Source organism: Papio anubis, chromosome X, assembly GCF_008728515.1.
Source record: "Papio anubis isolate 15944 chromosome X, Panubis1.0, whole genome shotgun sequence".
Classification (NCBI taxonomy): Eukaryota; Metazoa; Chordata; class Mammalia; order Primates; family Cercopithecidae; genus Papio; species Papio anubis.
Genome location: NC_044996.1, coordinates 24,456,364 through 24,476,758, shown reverse-complemented (window position 1 = coordinate 24,476,758; position 20,395 = coordinate 24,456,364). Strand labels below are relative to the sequence as shown.

At 43.9% G+C, this 20,395-nt stretch overlaps 1 protein-coding gene across 1 annotated transcript; it reads left to right on the top strand.

The window, feature by feature from the left end:
* Positions 1 to 10,475: 10,475 nt before the first annotated feature.
* Positions 10,476 to 12,587, top strand: LOC110740410 (sal-like protein 4). The gene has a single exon (XM_021932670.2). The coding sequence runs from the start codon at positions 11,465 to 11,467 to the stop codon at positions 12,065 to 12,067; it is 603 nt and encodes a 200-aa protein (XP_021788362.2). The 5' UTR covers positions 10,476 to 11,464; the 3' UTR covers positions 12,068 to 12,587.
* The last annotated feature ends 7,808 nt before the right edge of the window (positions 12,588 to 20,395 follow it).

Below are 20,395 nucleotides of genomic sequence, written 5' to 3'. Positions count from 1 at the left end.
AAAATATCTCTGTTGGCCTTTCTTAGCCTTTTTCTGTTTCCATTCAGTGCTCCAAGCACTTTTCGTTTGTCTCTAAGTTGAGCACTTGGGGTTTGACAGGTAGTAACATGTAGTTTGACACTGTTAACTTGTTAAATAAATATAGTGAAAAGTTTGTGAGTGAAGAATGCTGAGAAGATTGTAATGCTTTGTACAAATAAAGAACACTCTTGTTAAAAAATATATATATATATATTCTCAATAATTAACTATCTGTGTGCTGACAAGCAAGTGTCCCCTATATATTAAGCCTAACATTTACATTAATAAAATATAACTTTCAGGCCAGGTACAGTGGCTTGCACCTGTAATCCCAGTACTTTGGGAGGCTGAGGTGAGCAGATCAAGTAGGGACAGGAGTTCGAGACCACCCTGGCCAACATGGTGAAACTCTGTCTCTACTAAAAATACAAAAATTAGCCAGGCATGGTGGTGCATGCCTGTAATCCCAGCTACTCAGGAGGCTGAGGCAGGATAATCACTTGAACCCAGGAGGCAGAGGTTGCAATGGGCCCAGATCACACCACTGCACTCCAGCCTGGGCAACAGAGCAAGATTCTGTCTCCATAAACAACAACAACAACAACAACAACAAAAGAATTAACACAGGAAGTGGGCTTTAAGAAGAATAGACTTTATTCTGAGTAATAGACAAAATAAGGAAGAAGCTGGAAGATAGCAGAGATATGGTAAAGAAGGCGTATATCTAGCTTAACTACAAAAAAAAGGCAAGCAAGAATGCCATTTTCTAATAATAAAGGCAGCTAGAACATGGAATGATAAAGAGTAATTGATGGAAATTGTGACATTGGAACTATAAAGAAGAAAATGCAATCAAGGCACATCCCTTGGCTTTACACTGAAAAATATTTATATACTTATAATAATGTAAACACTATCTTTATTGGTTTTCAACTTTTGGAATCTAACCTAGAGACAAATCACAGGAAATTTAACTATGATTACAAAGTATAAAGGAAATGCTAACAAACTTAATGTACAAGCGATAGCTTACAGAAGTTGGAAAGTAGACAGAATTAGGGGAGGTGGAAGGATGTATAGTGGCATTAATACTCTAATTTTAAAAAAGTGTACAATTAGAGATATTATCTATAGGTGAACAAGAAATAGAGGTTTACATACCTTGTATAAAGGCACAAAGAGGTCAGGCACAGTGGCTCATGCCTGTAATCACAGGGCTTTGGGAGCCTGAGGTGGTGGATTGCTGGAGCCCAGGAGTTCAAGACTAATTTGGGCAACATGGCGACACTTGTCTCTACAAAAAAATTTAAAAATTAGCTGGGCCTGGTGGTGCAAGTCTGTCATCCCAGCTACTCAGAAGGCTGAGGTGGGAGGATCACTTAAGCCCAGGAAGTCGAGGCTGCAGTGAGCTGTGATCACATCACTGCACTCCAGCCTGGGCAACAGAGTGAGACCTTGTCTCAAAAAAAAAAGGCACAAAGGTAACCAAAAAGGCATACAAACAAAAAGATACCATTAGAATGATTGCCTCTGGGGAAGGAACCCAAACAGAGAAATTAAAATTAGTGATATATTAGGAGGAAGAAAAAGGCAGCACTGCAGCAGAAGTGAGCTAAATCCCCACCTATCAGAGCAGGAGGTCAATAGAGGATGTCTAGAGCTGGTAAACCAAGGAAGGATTCAGAAAAAAATGGATTATTGCAACATTCCCCTTACTGGTTTCCCTGCTTCCCCCCAACCGCCTTTTAGTCTGTTATTCACAGAGCAGCTAGAGAGATTCTTTTGAAACCTACTTCCACCCATGACTTGTCCAATGGCTTGCTATCTCACTCAGAACAAAGGCCAAAGCCATGACAATGGTTTACTAGGCCTTATGCCATCATCTGTCTGCCTCACCATCCCCCAACCCCTGCAGCTCCTGCTACTCCCCCTTGCTCATTCCTCACCAGCCCCAGGAGCCTCCTTGCTGTTCCTTGAGCAAACTGGACATGTTCCCACCTCAGGACCTTGGCACCAGCCGTTCTTTCTGCCTAGAATTATCCTTCCCTAGACATTTGTATGGCTTTCTCTATCACCTTCTTCAGGTCCTTACTCAAATGTTCACTTCTCAGAGAGGTTTTCCCTGGCTACTCTATTTGTTTTTGTTTTTCAGACAGAGTCTCACTCTGTCACCCAGGCTGGAGTGCAGTGCTGCAATCTTGGCTCACTGCAACCTCAACCTCCCAGGCTCAAATCATTGTCCCACCTCAGCCTCCTGAGTAACTAGGACTATAGGTGCACACCCCCATGCCCAGCTAATTTTTGAAAATTTTTTTGTAGAGATGGGGGTCTTGCTATGTTGCCCAAGCTGGTCTTGAACTCCTGGGCTTAAGCAATCCACCCTTCTCAGACTCCCAAAGTGCTAGGATTATAGGTGGGAGCCACCTTACCCAGCCCAATGCATTATTTTGATAAAGATTTTTAAATGTTGATTTTTTGAGACAGGGTCTTACTGTGTTCCCCAGGCTGGAGTGCAGTGACTATTCACAGGCTCAATCATGGTGCACTATAGCCTTTAATTCCTGGGCTGAAGAGATCCTCCCACCTCAGCCTCTGGAGTACCTGGGACTACAGATGAGCACCACCACATCCAGCTTAGATGTTAATTTTTTAAAAGGGGTTTTTTGGGAGGCTGAGGCAGGCGGATCACCTGAGGTTGGGAGTTTGAGACCAGCCTGACCAACATGGAGAAACCCCGTCTCTACTAAAAATACAAAAATAGCTGGACATAGTGGCGCATGCCTGTAATCCCAGCTACTCGGGAGGCTGAGGCAGGAGAATCGCTTGAACCTGGGAGGCAGAGGTTACAATGAGCCAAGATCATGCCATTGCACTCCAGCCTGGGCAACAAGAGCAAAACTCCATCTCAAAAAGAAAAAATAAATAAATAAATAAAAAGGTGGGGGGAATTTACAGAACAAAAAACATAAGTTTGTGGGGCTTTATACTAGTGGTTCTCCATGAGGGTGATTTTGCTCCCTTCCCAAGGGATATTTGCCAATGTCTAGAGACATTTTTGGGAGAGTGTTACTGGCATCAAGGATGCTATTAAGCATCTTACAATGCACAGAACAGCTTGCCGCAACAAAGAATTATTCAAACCAGAATGCCAATAGGGGTGAGGCTAAGGAACCCTGCTTTACATAAATGTGCGGATCATAGATGCAAAACAAGTTATTAGGGAGTAGTATGACTGTTTAGTAAACAGAGTCAACCTATGAGAAGAACATGATATAGGAAACCCACTATACTATCCCACAATACATTCTTTTTTTTTTCTTTCTCTCTCTCTCTCTTTTTGAGACAGTGTCTTACTCTGTAAGCCCAGGCTGGAGTGCAATGGCACGATCTCGGCTCACTGCAACCTCCACCTCCTGTGTTCAGCGATTCTCCTGCCTCAGCCTCGAGTAGCTGGAATTACACAGGCATGCACCACCATGCCTGGCTAATTTTTTGTATTTTTAGTAGAGATGGGGTTTCACCATGTTGGCCAGGCTGGTCTCAGACTCCCTGGCCTCCGTGGCAATCCACCCACCTCGACCTCCCAAAGTGCTGGGATTACAGGCGTGAGCCACAGCACCCAGACCCACAATCTATTCTTTAGCGCCTCGGTTAGAGAAAAATTCTAGACCAAGTAATAGTTCCGACTGCAGTGCTAGGAATATAGGAAGCATAGTAAATACAGAGTTCTTTACTGACTTCTGTCCACAGGTCCTGTACAAGCCTTCATTATCTACAAATGCAAATCCCATATTACCTCACTCTCCCTTCACTGCCTCTTCCTGCCAATCTAATGCCTCCCCTTGCTCTTCACGAGTCAACACTCAACACTACCGTCTTTCTTTTATCCCAAACCCCAATTCCAACATTTCTCCCAGACCACAACTCATACTGTAATGCCTTCTCTACATCTCCTTTCTGTCATTTACACAGCACCTCTTTGATGAAATTCTCTCCAACTTCTTGGAAAAGAGTCAACAATTTCTCCCTGATTCCATCTTGCATAAAACCGCAACCCCCTCCTTGCTCAACAACCTACCAAAAGCACCTACTTTTTATACACATATGCAATAAATAAATATTAAACGTCTGGATGTGTTAGGTGTTCGGGTTCTTGTACACTCATGATAAAGGTGTCTGTGTTCATGTTATGCCCAGCTAGAAGTGGTTTAGACAAATGTCTGCTGATCTGGTCTGGGAATATGATTTCTAAGGAGGAGTTTGAGAAGGAACAAGGGTGGTCACTGTTCCATGCTACTACTTGGAACATTAGTTTTTCACCTTGAAGAGCAACACTTTTTTGCTGCCAGGTACTGAGAGCTTGCTAAGGAGGGGGAAATGTCCTGTTCCAGAATCAATGCACTGTGGAATATCTGTAAAAGGAAACATAAGAAACTTGTAATAGTGGTTACCTTCAGGGGAAGGAACTGGAGAACTTGGAAATAAGGGAGAAAGAGAGACCTAATATTCAGTGTATGCCCTTTGGTAACTTTGGAACTTTGCTCCATGTGCATATATTAGCTATACGAAAATATTAATTTTATATCAGTATATTGTACAAAGCTATACTTTTATTTTTTGAGACAGAGTCTTGCTCTTGTTGCCCAGGCTGGGGTGCAGCGGCACGATCTCAGCTCACTGCAACCTCCGCCTGCTGGATTCCAGCAATTCTCCTGCCTCAGCCTCCCAAGTAGCTGGGATTACAGGCATGTCCCAACACACCCGGCTCATTTTTATATTTTTAGTAGAGACGGAATTTCTCCATGTTGGCCAGACTGGTCTTGAACTCCTGACTCAGGTGATCCGCCCATCTCGGCCTCCCAAAGTGCTGGGATTACAGGCATGAGCCACTGTGCCCGGCCAAGCTATACTATTTGGATCTTAAGTCAAACCTCTACACAGCTACAATTGGATGTAATATTATCATATTTCTTATATTTAAAACTGAGGTATTAAATATGTATTTCAGCAATCTATTAGACTCTGAATACCACACTGTGAAAAGACTAAAAAGAAATTAGGTCAGGTGTGGTGGTTCACACCTGTAATCCCAGCACTTTGGAAGGCCAAGGCAGGTGGATCACTTGAGCCAAGGAGTTCAATGTCAGTCTGGGCAACGTGGCAAGATCCCCATCTCTACAAAAAAGTCAAAAAATTAGCTGGCCAAAGTGGTGCACACCTGTAGTCTCAGCTACTTGGGAGGCTGAACTGGGAGGATTGCTTGAGCCTGGGAGGATCGCTTGAGCCCAGGAGGTCAAGGCTGCTGTCAGCTATAATCACACCACTGTACTCCCACCCAGGAAACAGAGGGAGATTCTGTCTCAAAAAATAAATAAGGATAATTGGAGGTCTGAAAAAGTTGCAGTGACAAAATTTTAATTACATTTCAATGTACGATATATAATTGATTGATCAGGAGTTTTAAGTACTCTAATACAGATTACAAGTGAAGAAGACCATTTCATCAAGGAATACATAGTTCCCTGTCTTGTTTTAATTTGGGTATAATAAGGACAGAGACCAAATACCTTGGGGTAAAAGAATGCTTTATTGAGAACTCCTTTTCCTCAAAATTTCTGCCTTTTCCCAGTGACTATAAGACCAAATGTCACAAATTTTAAACACACACACACACACACACATATACACACACACTGAAATTTCCCTTGTCCAAACTGAGAGTCTAACATGAAGATACACTCCTTTTTCATCTGACTTCTAAGGCCTGTCTAAACTTGAGGATGTCTACCAAACCTCTGGCCATCCAAGACAAATGGTCCCCATTCTTTTTTTTTTTTTTTGTCTTTTCTTTTTTCTTTATTTCTTCTTAAAAAAAAAAAATGGGACACATGTGCAGAACATGCAGGTTTGTGGAACCAACCCAAATGCCCATCAATGATAGACAGGATAAAGAAAATGTGGTATGTATACACCATGGAATACTATGCAGCCATAAAAAGGAATGAGATCATGTCCTTGGCAGAGATATGGATGAAGCTGGAAACCATCATCCTCAGCAAACTAACACAGGAACAGAAAACCAAACACCGCATGTTCTCACTGATAAGTGGGAGTTGAACATTGAGAACAAATGGCCCCCATTCTAATATACCTTCCCCAGGCAAGTCCAGGAAATTAGTTTTCATTCCCACTGATGAGCCTCACTCTACTGGCACCTCCCAACACATCTTGCTTCTAATCTCTGAATTCATTTGCACAAAAGCTAAACTGAAGACTAATTTCAAAAGGTGATGTGAGTATGAAAAAAAAGAAGAAGAAGAAGAAGATAAAGAAGAAGAATGTGCTTTTTAACCTTTCTCTTCTAAATGGGGAAGGTATCAGGCTAAGCAGAATCCCAGTCATGCTATCTACCTTACCTGGAGCTATTCCGTATACTTTCTGTCCCTCTACTCTCTGTGTTTCTGTTCTGAGTTAGATAGATATCCCATCAGTTATTACACTTATCTGTGGCAATGTAATCTCTCTATTTTTTTTTTTTTTTTTAGACAGAGTCTTGCTCTGTCATCCAGGCTGGAATGCAATAGCATGATCTCAGCTCACTGCAACCTCCACCTTCCAGGTTCAAGCGATTCTCCTGCCTTAGCCTCCTTAGTAGCTGGGATTACAGGCACGCACCACCACACCCGGCTAATTTCTGTATTTTTAGTAGAGGCAGGGTTTCATCATGTTGGTCAGGCTGGCCTCAAACTCCTGACCTCAAGTGATCCACCCACCTTGGCCTCCCAAAGGCGTGAGACGCCGTGCCTGGCCTAATCTCTCTAATTCTAAAATAAAAATATCAGGCTGGGCATGGTGGCTCACACCTATAATCCCAACACTTTAGGAGGTCGAGGCAAGAGGGAGTTCAAGACCAGCCTGGGCAACATGGTGAAACCCCATCTCCACAAAGAATACAAAAATTAGCCAGACATGGTGGCACATGCCTGTGGTCCTAGCTACTTGGGAGACTGAGGTGGGAGGATCACTTGAGCTTGGAAGGTCAAGGCTAATGTGAGCCATGATCACACCACTGCACTCCATCCTAGATGACAGAGAGACTCTGTCTCAAATAAATACATAAAATAAAAAGTCATCTCTTCACCCTTACTAAATCTATTCCTATCTAACAATAGCTTAATTGGTTGTGCATGTACACTGACTGTTGTATAGGCTGCTCAGGCTGCCATAACCAAATACCACAGACTCACTGGCTTAAACAACGCAAATATATTTTCTCAGAGTTCTGGAGACTGGAAGTCCCAGATCAAGGTGCCAACCAATTTGATTATTTGAGAGTGCCCTCTTCCTGGCCTACAGAAAGCCTCCTTCTTACGAAATAGGAAAGAAGAAACAGCAGCATCCTATTCTCGCACCCTTTAACCAAGGAAGTGCTGAGATGCTAGTAAAGTCTTGTATCAAAGCAAACAAATGCCACAACATTGATTTGTCTTCTTTGAATCGCCATTCCTCCTAATATCCACTAGGTCAAAACTCTGCCTGGGAGACGAGAATACAGACACTGGCCTACCCTGTCCTATTCTGATTGCAGGTTCACAGGAAAATGGTAACTATGTCCATTTAACTCACTCTCTACAGTATTGTTGGGCAGAGAAGCATTTAACTGCTTTTGATGACGACGATTATAGAGAAAAATGAAATATAAATGGCTACTGACAAGTCTCATTGTAGCAACTTTTATAACCCCATTATTAAGGAGATGAATATTTCCATATTCCTAAACAAGAGGTAATAACATGTCTAAAGCCTCTTTGCCCCTCACTTATTTTGTTAAAATGCTATTCTCATTTATTCTCCATCTTTTCCCCCTTGGTGTGCATTAGTTACTATGGAAACATCAGGATATCATAGTTTGGGCTTAACAACATTCTCAAGTTCTATTAGAGTATGAAGGCAATTTACATCAAGGTGTTGGAGAAGGGGGTTGTTGCTGAGGCTTACAAATGAATGAAAGAGAAAATAAAATGTATGGCACAGCCAGACAAACACAGGCCTTATTCAGACAGCACCAGAGAAGCGTTAGGAGTTCATCTCATCTGCCCAATTTATCTACCAGAATCCTGACTGTAATCAATGAGGTCTATCAAGTAAAGATACTTATGTATAACAACACCACCATGAGTTCTTTCAACTCAGAGCTTTAGCAGAAGAGTTTTAAAAATTAGTTGAGTGACTGAACAACACACACTACGGAATTTATTATATGCACATTACTGAACAATTGACTTCATTATAAGCAAATACACACACACACACACACACCAAGTACCTCGAATATGAAGTCCACATTCCAACCATCAGATTAACCAGCCTACATGTATCTGTATCTATTCTTTCCATGTTTCATCCTATTACAATATATGAGAGTCCCAGAAGAGTTCAACCACGTTTATGATTTCAACTATCACCCATATGCTGAAGATTTCCAAATAGATATTTTGATCCCAGACCTCTGCCCACTTGTGTGTGGGTATCTAGTATGTATCTCCACTACAATGCCTCACATACAATTAAAACTGAATTTATCTTGTGTATTAGTCAAGGTTATTGAGGGTTATATATATAATGAGAGAGACAGAGATTTATTATAAGGAATTGGCTCATGCAGTGGTGGAGACTGAGAAGTCCCATGATGTGCCATCTGCAAGCCAGAGATCCAAGAGAGCTGGTGGTATAGTTCCAGTCCAAGTCTCCTGAGAACAAGGAGAAGCAAGGTGTAAGTTCCAGTTCAGCTGCAAGAGAAGACCAGTGTCCCAGCTCAGAAACAATCAGGCAGAGAAAATGAATTCTCCCCTACCCTGTCTTTTGTTCCATAAAGGCCTCCAACAGATTGGAAGAGACTCACCCACACTGAGGAAAGCAATCAGTTTTACTCAGTCTACCAATGTAAGTGTTAATCTCATCTACAACCACCCTCACAGACACCCACAGAATGATATTTAGCCAAATATCTGGACACCCTTTGTTCCACTCAAGTTGACACATAAAATTAACCACTACATCATCTCCCCTCTGGAACTAGATAGTACGCCATATTCTTTACTCCAGCTGTGATATCACATCCGCCCAATCACTCAAGATAGAACTCTTCAAATCACCTTTGCCTCCTCCCTCTCCCTTATTCGCTGTATTAGGTTAATCACTAAGTCCTACAATTTTATTTTATTTTATTTTATTTTATTTTATTTTATTTTATTTTTTTTTTTACAGAGTCTCGCTCTGTAACCCAGGCTGGAGTGCAATGGTGCAATCTCGGCTCACTGCAACCTCCGTCTCCTGGGTTCAAGAGACTCTCCTGCCTCAGCCTCCTGAGTAGCTGGAAGTACAGGCACCCGTCATCATCCCTGGCTAATTTTTGTATTTTTGTAGAGACGGGGTTTCACCATGTTGGCCAGTCTGGTCTTGAACTCCTGACCTCAGGTGACCCGCCCACCTTGGCCTCCCAAACTGCTGGGATTACAGGTGTGAGCCATCGCGCCCAGCCAAGTCCTGCAAATTTTACCTTCTAAAAAATTCCTCAAATTTGTCCCTGCCTTGGCTGGGTGTGGTGTCTCACGCCTGTAATCCCAGAACTTTGGGAGGCCAAGGCAGGTGGATCACAAGGTCAGGAGTTTGAGACCAGCCCGGCCAACATAGTGAAACCCCGTCTCTACTAAAGATACAAAAAAATTAGCTGGGTGTGGCGGCATGCACCTGTAATCCCAGCTACTCGGGAGGCTGAGGCAGGAGAATCACTTGAACCTGGGAGGCAGAGGTCGCAGTGAGCCGAGATCTCGCCATCACATTCCAGCCCGGGTGACAGAGCGAGACTCCAACTCAAAAAAAATATAGATATATATATATTTTGTCCCTGCCTGTATATTTCTGTCACCCATGCCAGTGATCACAGTTCACTGCAGCCTCAACCTCCTGGACTCAAGCCATCCTCCCACCTCAGTTTCCCTAGTAGCTAGGACCACATGGGCACTCCACCGCCACCATACCCGACTAACTTTTTAAATTTTCATAGAGACAGGATCTCCCTATGTTGCCCAGGGTGGTCTCAAACTCCTGGGCTCAAGAGATCCTCCCACGTTGGCCCCCCAAAGTGCTAGAATTACAGACATAAGCCACTGCACCTGGCTTATATTTCTTTTTTGACATTATCTATTAATGCTATGAGAGACAAGGAATTGTTTTTGAAACAGTCTCACTCTGTCGCCTAGGCTGGAGTGCAGTGGCACCAGCATAGCTCACTGCCACCTTGACCTCCCCAGGCTCAGGTGATCTTCCTGCCTCAATCTCCTGAGTAGCTGGGACCACAGTTGTGCACCATCATATCTGACTGATTTTTTGTATATATTTTGTTTTTGTTGTAGAGATGGGGTTTCATCAGTTGCCCAGACTGATCTCAAACTCCTGGGCTCGAGGGATCTGCCCACCTCAGCCTCCCAAATTGCTGGGATTACAGGTGTGAGCCCCCATGCCCAGCCAGAGATGAGGATTAAGCTCAATTCCACCATTCCTACCTTCCATCCACTCCTTCCAATAAAGTTGTAGCATTATTTTTATTTCCTCTAATAGGAATCTTTTTCACTTTAAATAACATACATCCACTTATATTTTCTGTTTAATCAACCATAGATAGTATCTCCTTAACAACTTACTTTGCAAGATGAAGATATATTAGTGTTCTATATTTCTCTCTAACTCTCCTTACCCCTACCACCCAACCTATATCCGTTTCTCCACATCTCTATTTTCACCCTTTTCCAAGCCATCATCTTAACAAGCCAGGTGCTCCAATGAACCACCCAGGGAATGGTGATGAAGTGAATGAGGACAAAGTGATGGTAAAGCAGCTTCATGGGTAGGAAACTCACATCTCTAAGAAATGCTGTGCAGAATTCGTTAGCATCTCTGAATTCTTGGAACATAAGAAAAATCGCACTAAAAATCCACCTGTCCTCCCCATGAATGACAGCATGGAGCCAGTGCCTTCAGAGGACTTTTGTACAGCTGTACCAAGCCACCAGTCACCCAGTTCAAGCAGCGACAGTCCCAAGGAAAATGGTGGCAACTAAGGGGACATAAAGGAGAAGCTGGGTGCAGAGTCTGTCTTGCACTTAAAGACAGAGACTGCCCTACCATCCGCACCCCAGAACATAAGCTATTTACCCAAAGGCAAAGAGGCCAATATTAATGTGACTCTTCAGGCATTACAAGGAGACAAGGGAGTGGTAAATCAGTTGAGCTCATATGTGCTGCTGGCCCCTCTGCCCAGCGCCAACAGCATCTTTTCAACGACAGCAGATCCAGCTCACTGAGCAGATCTGCATTCAAGTGAACTCATGGGCCTCCCACATCCTCCACTCAAGCTAATACCCTGAAGACCTTAGATAGCCACATGTCCAAGCAAGTTTCTGCAGCTGTGGCTTTGCTCAGCCAGAAAGCTGGAAGCCAAGGTCTGTCCCTGGACACCTTAAACAAGCCAAGCTATCTCACCAATTTCCCTTCTGCTGCTAGCTCTGTGACCCCATGGCTGACACCCTTCACCCTGAAGCTGGATAGGACACGTGTGATCCTGAACATTGTGTCTCAGCTCCCAAGTGCTTTACTACCTCGGGCTTGGGTTCTGTGCTCTTCCAGAGTCCTTTCTCTACTGTGGCATTATACCCATCCAAGAAAGAGAAAGATAAGCCACCAAACATCTGAGATGTATGTCGAACCCAAAGACGAGGCCATCCTCTACAAGCACAACTGTAAGAACTGTAGCAAGGTTTGGGAGACTGGTATCTCCTTGCAGATCCATTCCCACATGCATACTGGAGAGAGACCCTTCATGTTCTCTGTGTGTGGTCACGGCTTCACCACCAAGGGTAACCTGAAGGTACACTTTCATCAATATCCCCAGGTGAAGGCAAATCCCCAGCTGTTTGCCAAGTTCCAGAACCAAATGGTGGTAGGCAATGTCACCCCACGCACTCTCTGTACCTGTCCCCATAGATGAATCCAGTCTCTCTTTAGACAGCAAATTTGTCCTTGTAACAAGGACCCCCTGCATAGAACCATCTCAAAATCTTTCTTCGGGCGCTAACCCCAATGACCACATGGGTGGCTCATTGCTGGGCTTTCTCCAGAAAGTGAGAGTGGACCCACACTCCCTGGGGTGGGGCCAAACCATAATTCCCCAAGGGTTGGCGGCTTTCAAGGGAGTGGGACCACCAAGCCCGGGTCAGAGACCATGAAATTGCAGCAGCTGGTAGAGAACAGCAACAAGACCACTTCTGACCCCAGTGAATGTCTCATTTGCCACCGAGTCTTAAGCTGCCAAAGGTCCTTCACAATGCATTACCTCCCTTGGGAAAACTGGCCTCCATACCTTGTCTACACAGTCCCTGTACAGGGCTCCTGATAGGTAAGTAAAGAATGTTGCTTTCTAACAGGCCCAGGAGCCCCAGGTTATCTTGGGACCTCGAGAAAAGAGGAAATTTACCCAACTCATAGGTATTTGATGGTACAAACCCATGGCTGGGTTCGGCTTTAAAAAAAAGTCTTACCTGGCCAAAACTGTGGTTCATGCCTGTAATCCCAGCACTTTGGGAGGCCAAGGCGGGCAGATCACGAGGTCAGGAGATTGAGACCATCCTGGCTAACATGGTAAAACCCCGTCTCTACTAAAAAAAACCACAAAAATTAGCCGGGTGTCGTGGCACGTGCCAGTAGTCCCAGCTACTCGGGAGGCTGAGGTGGGAGAATCACTTGAACCCGGGGGCGGAGGTTGCAGTGAGCTGAGATTGCACCACTGCACTCCAGCCTGGGCAACAGAGCAAGACTCCATATGAAAAAAAAAAAGAGGCTTATCTAAGATTCCTTATGGAACAGAGTTCTGTCAAAGACAATTTTAAAAGCTTAGTTAAAAATAATTGTTCTTGAAGCCAAGGCACGTGGATCGCTTGAGGTCAGGAGTTCAAGACCAGCCAGGCCAATATGGTGAGACCCCGTCTCTACTAAAAAATACAAAAATTAGCTGGGCGTGGCAGTGTGTGCCTGTAATCCCAGCTACTTGGAAGGCTGAGGCCCAAGAATCGCTTGAACCCAGGAGGCGAAGGTTGCAGTGAGCCAAGATCATGCCACTGCACTCCAGCCTGGGTGACACAGTGAGACTCCATCTCGGGGAAAAAAAAAAAAAAAACTAACAATTATTATTATTATTGCTGCACTTTATACAAATAATCAGGCCAAGTATGATAAAGCAAATTAGTCTTACCATGATTTGTCTTTAGTAAAAATGGGAGACTGGAGAGAGAAAAATTGTTTCAAGAACGATGATACACCTGTTATTAAATTATAGTGTCATTCGTTGTTTTTAAGTTTTTCCCACAATTTAGACTAACCGTGCTTATTCCTGTGAACCAACCAGTGATCTCTGGCTGCTGCTCAGAAGAAACAAGAGGGATAGGTAATGTAAAAATCTGGGTCAGTATTCTAATTCTGGGCACCTATTAGATTCAGCTAGCAACACCATATCCATATTATTGTTGTACTCTTTGTGTAAGAACGCAGGATAAGCTTACTCAATATTTTCTTAAATTGAATACTTATTACAGATATCACCTTTTGTCAGAACTCAAGAGTTATGGATGGCCCTCACCATACTTACACTTTCTGACTGAGCTCCTCTCTACCCTGAATACAAGAGACCCTAATAGGTAGGCAGGAATATCATTGCCCAATTCAGCCTGAAGAAGTTACAGAAGATGGATCTTCGTCTCTCGATAACCCTTAAGATTAAGGGTTCCCGGCCAGGCACGGAGGCTCACACCTGTAATCCCAGCACTTTGGGAGGCCGAGGCTGGCGAATCACCTGAGGTCAGGAGTTCAAGACCAGCCTGGCCAACATGGTGAAACCCCGTCTCTACTAAAAATACAAAAATTAGCCAGGCATGGTGGCATGCACCTGTAGTCCCAGCTACTTGGGAGGCTGAGGCAGGAAAATCACTTGAACTCGGGAGGCAAAGGTTGCAGAGGGCCGAGATCGCGCCACTGCACTCCAGCCTGGGTGACAGAGCAAGACTCCATCTCAAATAATAATAGTAGTAATAATAATAATAATAGATTAAGGATTCCTTTGTAAAAGGCAGGGGAGAAATATGTCAGAGGTGTTCAAACCAGAGTGCCTCCATCCTGAATAGGGGCTGCGTAAAATGAGGCTGAGACCTACTGGGCCGCATTCCCAGGAGATTAAGCATCCTAAGTCACAGGATAAGATAGGAGGTCAGCACAAGATACAGGTCACAAAGACCTTGCTGATAAAAACAACATGTGGTAAAGCAGCAGGCCAAATCCCACCCAAACCAAGATGGTGAGGAAAGTAACCTCTGGTCCTCCTCACTGCTCATTATATGCCAATTATAATACATTAGCATGCTAAAAGACACTCCCACCAGCACCATGACAGTTTACAAATGCCAAGGCAACGTTAGGAAGTTACCATGTATGGTCTAAAACGGGGAGGGACCCTCAGTTCTGGGAGTTGCCCAACCCTTTCCCGGAAAACTCATGAATCAACCGCCACTTGTTTAGCATGTAGTCAAGAAATAACCACAAAAATAGCCAACCTGCAGCCTTCAAGGCTGCTCTGCCTATGAAATAGCCATTCTTTTATTCCTTTACTTTAATACATTTGCTCTCACTTGGAAAAAAAATACATTACCACACCCACACTGGGGAGAGACCCATCCAATGTGAAATTTGTGGCCAACTTTTTCTACCAGAGGCAACATAAAGACACTTCTCAGGGTTCACTGAACCAACTTATCCATAAGTACATACCCCATTAGTCAAAAGAAATTTACCAACATGGTCATGTTGCAACAACATATTTGGATGAACATGGGCACTCAGATTCCCAGCATGCCCCCGCCAGAGAATCCCGGTGATTTTAGGGGTCCTGAGCCAATGATGGTCAGTGAGAATGGTAATACAAGTGCCATCTGCCATGATGATGTTGAAAGAAGACACCACTGTGGACAAAGTCAGCATCCAGGATGCCCCCAGTAGCTACTCAAAGGTCCTCATACCTCTTCTTAGCATCCACTTAATATCACCTACCCTAGGGTTTGCCATGAAGGCTTCCCTAGCAGTCACCAGGAAAGTGGGTCCTGTTCTTTCTGGCCTGCAGTGGCAGAGGAGCTGAAAAAACAATTTAGTGGAGAGCAACAGTTTAATGACTCATTCTCACTGATGGGACACCAGAACTATTAGCCAAACTCCAGATGCTGTGGAAACTACATCCTTCCAAGCACGCTCCCTGGCCAGTAGCCAAGCAGAAAGCATTATGTCAAAGTCTCCAGATGCTGGGGGCAAAGCTGAGCACCCCAAGAACAGCCACACTGAGATGGGCCACCTCCCATCAACGTTTTTCTAAGTCCAGTCAACCTATGTCAAAGTTCAAGTTTTGACAGGCTTGGTGACCAGTGCTTGTAATCTCAGCTACTAATGAGACTGGGGCAGGAGGATCACTTGAGCCCAGGAGTTCAAGGTTGTGGTAAGCTATGATTGTGCCACTGCACTCCAGTCTGTGCAAAAAGGAGAGATCCTGTCTCTAAAAAATAAAAATGAAAAGTTGAAGTTCCTGGTGATACAGCTAGGAGACAGGGAAACACTGGGTAGAAGAGGGCAGTTCCCCAGCAAAGGTCCCACCCTCAAGCCTGGATACCCACAGCCCTAAGTAAGAACAGGCGTTCATGTTTTCGTGTCAAAAATGTTGCCCTTTGGCCCATCACACCCCCTATCCTGTACCCATATAAACCCCAAACCCGAGGCTCCAGAAGCAGGAGATGAGGAGATGAGCAGACAAATGGCAGAATGGCACGGCACAGGAGAGAAGAGAAGAAACATCAGGAGGAGTTTGGCTGGGAATGGTTGGAGAATCAGCCACTGGATGGCCAAACTCCAGGGGAAGATCATCTTCCCACTCCATCTCCTGTCCAGCTCCTCATCTATCCCACTGAGAGCCACCACCACCACCTAATAAAACCCTGCATTATCCATCCTTCAAGTCCATGTGTGACCTGATTCTTCCAGGATTCTGGACAACAACTCAGGACACAGAAAGCTGTCACACTGGCCCTCTGCCTTTGCAGAAAGGTAGAGGGTCCACTGAGCTGATTAACACTTAAGCCATCTGCAGATGGCAAGGCTAAAAGGGCGCACTATAACACACGCCCACTTGGGCTCCTGCACCTGTCTGTCTCTTTACTCCCCCTCCTGTAAGAGGTTTGAGCAGCAGTGTCGACCAAACAGACAAGCCACACCCCTGTCACACGACCTGTGAGGGGGCTCAGGGAACTCTCCGCTTTCACTGGCACATTTGTTGGATCCTCAATCATGTCCCTGGTGTTAGTGGCCCAGCCACACTGACCAGGCCAAGCAACACAGCTGCACACAGTGTGAGAAGAACTTCTCGTCCACTAGTGCTCTTGAGATTCACAAGTGGACTCACACTAGAGAATAGCCTTTTGTGCGCAGCATACATGGGCAAGCTTTTACCGCCAAAGGCAACTTGAAGGTCCACTGTATGACTCATGGAGCAAACAATAACTCAGCATGCCAGAGAAGGAAGCTAGCCATTGAGAACACTGTGGCTCCATTAGGTATGAATGGAAAGAATCTCAGAAATGTTTCCAGGAAATCCTGGCCCCTTCAGTGAAGGTGGTGGAACCAATACACCAACATGCTTAACAGTAATCTTGTCATGAAGACTAGCAAGATCTCTATGACCCAGAGTGGTGGTGTTCCCACCCTCTCAGTTTCTGTGGGGGCCAACTCTGCTGTGAATAACACTACTGAGTCCAAGATGGATGGCTCCCAGTCAGGTATCAATGCCAATGTGGAAAAACCAGGTGCTACTGAGACTGTTCCCACACACTGGTTCCCTCACTTCCTGGAAGAAAACAAGATTGTGGTCAGCTAAGCTAAAGGGGAACTTGCCTGGAAGAAGAAATGTAGACAGAGTGAAATGTCTAGACCAAGCTTGTTCAACCCTCAGCCTGCAGGCCACATGCAGCCCAGGGCGGCTTTGAATGTGGCCCAACACAAATTACAAATTCGTGAAGTTTCTTAAAAACATTGAGATTTTGGCGGTATGATAGCTCAAGCCTGTAATCCCAGCACTTTGGGAGGCGAGGCGGAGGCCCGGATCAGGGAATCAGGAGATCGAGACCATCCTGGCCCCAACCCGGTGAAACCCATGATCTCTAGTAAAAATACAAAAAAAAATAGCGAGTGAGGTGGCGGCGTCTGTAGTCCCAGCTACTTGGGGAGGCTGAGGCAGGGAATGGCGTAAACCGAGGGGCTTGAGGAGCTTGCAGTGAGCGAGATCCTGGCCACTGCACTCCAGGCTGGGCGACAAGCTGAGACTCTGTCTCAAAAACATTCTGAGATTTTTTGTGATTTTTTTTTTTTCAGCTTATCGGCTATTGTTAGTGTTCGTGTATTTTATGTGTGGCCCAAGACAATTCTTCTTCCAAGGTGGCCCAAGGAAGCCAAAAGTTTGGACACCCCTAGTCTAGACTGTGATTTTTATTCTTGTATTATTTTTTATTTGTATAAATTTATGGGGTACAAGTGTAATTTTGTTACTTGCGTAGACTGTGTAGTGGTGAAGTCAGGGCTTTCAGGGTATTGATCACGCAAATAACCTACATTGTACCCCTTAAGCAATCACTCATTATCCACCCCTTGCCTTACCCTTCCAAGTCTCTGTTATCTAACATTCCACACACTACCTCCATGTGTACACTTTATTTAGCTCCCATTAAAAGTCAGAACATGTGATATTGATATTTGTCTTTCTGTGCCTGGCTTGTTTCACCAAAGTCAATGGCCTCCAGTTCCATCCATGTTGCTGCAAAAGACATAATTGCATTCTTTTTATGACTGTATAGTATTCCATTATGTAGACATACCACAGTTTCTTTATCTAATCTTCCGTTGATGGAAACTTAGGTTGATTCCTTATCTTTGCTATTGTGAATAGTGCTGTGATAAACATACTATTGCAGGTGTCTTTTTGATATGATTTATTTTTCTTTGGGTAGATACCCAGTAGTGGGATTGCTGGATGGAAAGTAGTTGAATTTTTAGTTATTTGAGAAATCTCCATAGTTTTCCATAGAGGTTGCACTAATTTACATTCCCACCAACAGTGTATAAGAGTTCATTCCCTTTTCTCCCCATCCTCACTAATATCAATTAGTTTTTCTCTTTTTAATAGTAGCCATCCTGACTAGTGTAAGATGGTTTCTCATTGTGGTTTTAATTTACACATCTCTGATGATTAGCAATGTTGAGCATTTTTTCATATGTCAGTTGGCTATTTGTCTTCTTTTGAGAAATGCCTATTTATGTCCTTTGCCCACTTTTTAATGGGATTACTTGTTTTTTGGTTTTTTTTTTAAAAAAAAACATCTCCTCCTCCCGTTTTCCTTATTCTTACTGATATGCACATGATGTTTACAGATGGCAACGTCAGGCAGTTCTACAATCACAATTGTTATGCTGCTTTGCAAAACATAAAAACAAAAAATTAAAAATCAAAAAAAGGAAATATCTATACCAAAGCAAATACAGACTATAATTATTTTCTAATTTTGGAAAGAAGCAAGTCTTGAAAGTAGCTTTGTTACTTCCAACAAACTATATACAAAGAAATTCTGTACAACTTACAGTAACTATTTCCCAAGACTGTCGCCTATTTCAGGGTGGAACAGTTTGAACTTATTGAACCACAGTGGGAAAGACAACTACTTAGCTTAATGGGGTGGGGAGGAGTACTGTATACTTCCATGGTAACTGTCTGCAAGTAAATGGACAAGGTCATAATCTATTTAGGGACCTGTTTTGTATGTCTCCCAACCCTGTACCCATCTTTTGTTTTGTTTTGTTTTTTTAAAGTACTTTCAAAAATAAAGCAAAAAAAAAAAAAAAAAAAAAGATTGTAGAATTACAAATTCCTCCAACTTTTTTGTTTTCTAGATGGAGTCTCGCTGTCACCCAGGAGGCTGGAGTGCAATGGTGCAATCTCAGTTTGCTGCGACCTCCACCTCTGGGGTTCAAGGGATTCTCCTGCCTCAGCCTCCCAAGTAGCTGGGATTACAGGTACCCGCCACCACACCCAGCTAATTTTTGTATTTTTAGTAGAGACGGGGTTTCAGTTTCGCCATGTTGGCCAGGCTGGTCTCAAACTCCTGGGCTCAAGTGATCTGCCCACCTCAGCCTCCCAAAGTGCTGGATTACAGGCGTGAGCCACTGTGTCTGGCCTCCTTTAACTTTAGAACTTTAAATAGGATGTCCTCAAATGGACTTATTTTAGTTGTTAGGGAGTCAATGTTTGATATTTAAATACAGTTCAGTTGCAGCCACAAGAGTTTGAATGTATTCCACACACTTCCCTTTGCCTTCCTGAACACCAGAAGAGGTGGGCCACAGAGCAAGGAATCTCAGGTGACTTAATTTAGTTCACCAGTGCCTACTCTGTTGAAGATCTGGATTTTCATTCCAGAGGAGAAATTCATGGGAAGGAGTGTTTCCTTTCAGAGGGTCACATACTAATTTTGAAAAAATATAGTTGGTGTAACTTATGCCAAGTAATTATGCAGATTTTTTGAAGGCTACAAAGTTGGAACAGGCAAATCCTGGGTATGAAAGCTTTAATTTAAATACTTCACTTTTTTTGTAGCCATAGTCTCTCTTTTCCTATTTTATGACCACTGAAGTATTCCCAGGCCCTGTTTGTTTGTTTGTTTTTGAGACAGAGTCTCACTCTGTTACCCAGGCTGGAGTATAGTGGTGCGATCTCAGCTCACTGCAACCTCCGCCTCCCAGGTTCAAGGAATTCTCCTGCCTCAGCCTCCCAAGTAGCTGGGACTACAGGCATGTGCCACCATGCCTGGCTAATTTTTTGTATTTTTGGTAGAGACGGGGTTTCACTATGTTGGCCAGGCTGGTTTCGAACTCCTGACTTCAGGTGATCCACTGGCCTTGTCCTCCCAAAATGCTGGGTTTACAGGTGTAAGCCACCATGCCTGGCCTCTGCCTTAAACCTAAGTGTTATTGGTGGAGGGTGTCCAGGTTCTTGTTGTATTGGACAAAACAGAAAAAGCAAGGAAAGAATGAAGCAACGAAAGCAGATTTATTAAAAATGAAAGTATACTCCACAGTGTGGGAGCAGGCATGAGCAGCGGCTCAAGGGCCCAGATACAGAATCTTCTTGGGTCCAAATACACCCTAGAGGTTTCCCATTGGCCACTTGGTGTTCACCTCATGTAAATGA

Excerpts from the sequence above, each read along its gene's own strand:
- LOC110740410 (XM_021932670.2), top strand. The coding sequence starts at position 11,465 with ATGTCCAAGCAAGTTTCTGCAGCTGTGGCTTTGCTCAGCCAGAAAGCT.